This window comes from Arachis duranensis, chromosome 9, assembly GCF_000817695.3.
Source record: "Arachis duranensis cultivar V14167 chromosome 9, aradu.V14167.gnm2.J7QH, whole genome shotgun sequence".
Taxonomy (NCBI): Eukaryota; Viridiplantae; Streptophyta; class Magnoliopsida; order Fabales; family Fabaceae; genus Arachis; species Arachis duranensis.
In genome coordinates this window covers 4,292,670-4,295,571 of record NC_029780.3, presented here as the reverse complement: position 1 = coordinate 4,295,571, position 2,902 = coordinate 4,292,670, and the positions used below count along the sequence as shown (strand labels likewise).

At 36.6% G+C, this 2,902-nt stretch overlaps 1 protein-coding gene across 1 annotated transcript; it reads left to right on the top strand.

Moving 5' to 3' along the window:
- Nucleotides 1-612: 612 nt before the first annotated feature.
- LOC107464146 (protein NUCLEAR FUSION DEFECTIVE 4-like) lies at nucleotides 613-2,447 on the top strand (the record flags this gene model as incomplete). Its single annotated transcript, XM_016083054.3, has 3 exons — nucleotides 613-791; nucleotides 1,027-1,491; nucleotides 1,953-2,447. Coding segments are annotated over 3 exons (1,125 nt in total), but the record flags the coding sequence as incomplete, so codon positions are not given.
- Between the last annotated feature and the right edge of the window lie 455 nt (nucleotides 2,448-2,902).

Sequence of the window (2,902 nt, the reverse complement as noted above, 5' to 3'; positions counted from 1 at the left end):
ATATCATCACTTTTACTAAAACACCCTTTTAATTAAATAAAAATAAAAAATAAATTTTTTTTAATTTTAATAAAAAGATTTAAACATTCTTTTTTTATTTGATTAGACAAAAATACCCTTTTAAATTAATCAGATTTTAAAATTTAACTAATTCTAATTTTATAATTTCAAATAATTAAAACAACAAAACAAAAACATATTAAAAAAACCAAAAATCAAAACTATTCTTCGTCTGTGTTAAACATATTAAAAAAATAAAAAAATAAAACATCTGAAAGTTTTCAGTCTTCTTCGTCTTCTTCTCTCCTCTTCCTATCCTCTCTTTCTATCTCTCTCTCTGCTCCTGGATCTCTCTCATCCGTCTCAGTATGCGTAGCACGCAAAACGCCGTCGTTTTGTTGGAATGCCCTAACCAATTACCCAACCCAGCAACCTTAGCTCCACACAACGGCGCGAACCCATCCCTCCTATCACCCTCGAGCTCCTCCTTCCTCTCTCCGTCATCGATCTCACTCCCTCACCTCCGTCCATCTGCCGCCGCCGTCGCCGAAACGAGCTTCGAAGCCACCGTCGGTATCGTGCACCATCGTGCAGCTATTGTTTCGGCTTTGAAAGCACCGTCGCGCAGCTCGGTTCCATCGTCGCCGGGCTCGCCTCCTTTTTCTGTCGAGCAGATCTGTTCTATCGTCGCCGGCGCTATCTCTGTTCCACCTGTCATCCCTTCGGTCGTGCCCTTGTCCCCCTCTTGCTCAGGATCTGCTCTGCTCTGTTCTAGGGCTTCTAGCTTCTAGGTAATTTTTTTTATAACAATTATTGAATAATTGTTGTTAGTTAATTTGTGAACTTGTTATGGGTTGAATAATTGTTGAATAAGTGTTAATTAATGTGTGAATCTTACTGTTTTTACTGTGAATGACTCCATTGTTAATGATTCTGATAATTCATTGAAGAAGGCTGTGTTTGATTTAATGTGCACGGATGAAGTGAATAAAATTCATTCCACTAATCTCACAATCTATATGCCAGAGACTGGTTTCACCGTACCATTCATTCCACCATTAGAATTGATGGTTCTGGCTTCATTCTTGTCCATGTTAATGATCTTGAGCTCCATAAAGAACTCTTTGCTTGCCAAAACAGCACTCTCAGCAATGGAGATGGTTATACCTTGATGAATGAGAATGGATCCATGTATAGAACTCAAAGTGCTAAAAGTAGTGATGTGTGTTGTGAGAGAGTGTTTGGGCAGGATCAGTTGGCAATGCTGGGTGAAGAGCACCCAACTGGAGTTCTTGTTAGAAGGTTAGATTTTTGGCTTAACTATGTTGCATACTTCTGTGGAGGTACAATTGGTCTTGTCTACAGCAACAATCTTGGACAGATAGCACAATCTTTATACATGAGCTCAAGTACTTCAACACTTGTTACACTATACTCATCTTTCTCCTTTTTTGGCCGTTTGCTTTCAGCAGCACCAGACTATATTAGAAAGTAAGTACTTCCTCATCCTTTTATACTCTATACTATATCAGTGCTTTTGGGGACCAATGTAGGGGATGGAAATTTGTTCTTGGAGCTATACTTTAGTCTCCAAAAGAGATTTGTTTTACTTAGTCTCTAAAGATTAGTCACATAAAACTTTAGTCTTAAGATATTTTTGTTTTAAAACAATAATCTCTAAACAATTACTATTTTATAATATTTTAGTTTTCAAAAAAATTAAATTTCTTGAGGACTAAAATTTATGTACCATAATCTTCTAAGAACTAAAGTAGCTAAACTAAAATGTTTCAAGGATTAAACGGTAATTGTTTAATAAGGACTAAAGTGTATATGTTTGAAGTCTATACTGTGGTGTATGAATTTTTCAGGAACTATTGCACTTCTGAGTCTTTCTTTTAAAATTGAATCTTGTAACATGTTATGATGATACTATCGTTTATGTGTGGCAGTAAGTTCTACTCTGCAAGGACTGGATGGCTAACCATTGCGCTTATGCCAACCCCAATTGCGTTCATCTTGCTTGCTTCACCAGAAAGTGCTGTAGCACTTCATGCAGGCACTGCAATAATTGGCTTAAGCTCTGGATTCATATTTGCAGCCGCGGTGTCAGTTACATCAGAACTCTTTGGACCTAACAGTGTGAGCGTTAATCACAACATCCTCGTAACAAACATCCCAATTGGGTCACTTCTCTATGGTTTTCTTGCTGCTCTGGTGTATGATTCTAATGCTTACTCAATACCAGGGAACTCATTGTCTGAAACATTGGTATGCATGGGAAGGAAATGCTATTTCTGGACATTTGTATCGTGGGGATGCTTATCTGTTGTGGGACTAGTTTCTAGTCTGCTCTTGTTCTTGAGAACCAAACATGCTTATGATCATTTTGAGAGACACCGAATTTCAACACAAACACCAATTGTTTCTTAACTCTTAGCATTGTATTGAAAAAAGTTTCATTGTTTTATGTATCAGTGAAGATGCCAATGTTAATGTGTATGAACTGCCAGTTCTCTTTTTGATTGCTGAAACTATTGTTGCTTCTTTTTTATTGGCTGCAAAAATAATCATCATACAGAAGTTATGTATTCCAAGATGGAAGCCATAGTGTGAGACAAGATGTTACAGTTATGAGAACAATATATGAATTGATACATTTTTTAATTTGTACTATGATCATGTAATACTGAACGAAAGAAGAATTAAGAAAAAAAACAACAAAAGTAAACAAAAAAGACTAGTATCTATCAAATCTAAGTTGGTCAAGGATAGGAACAAAATGTATCCTTTTTAATGCATAGGAATAGCCTCTCATATGCTAATGCCATCTTTCTAGCTGTGAACATAGAATTTGCATATTCACGGCATGCCTTTCCCCTTCTTGCAAGCGTTTCTTTCC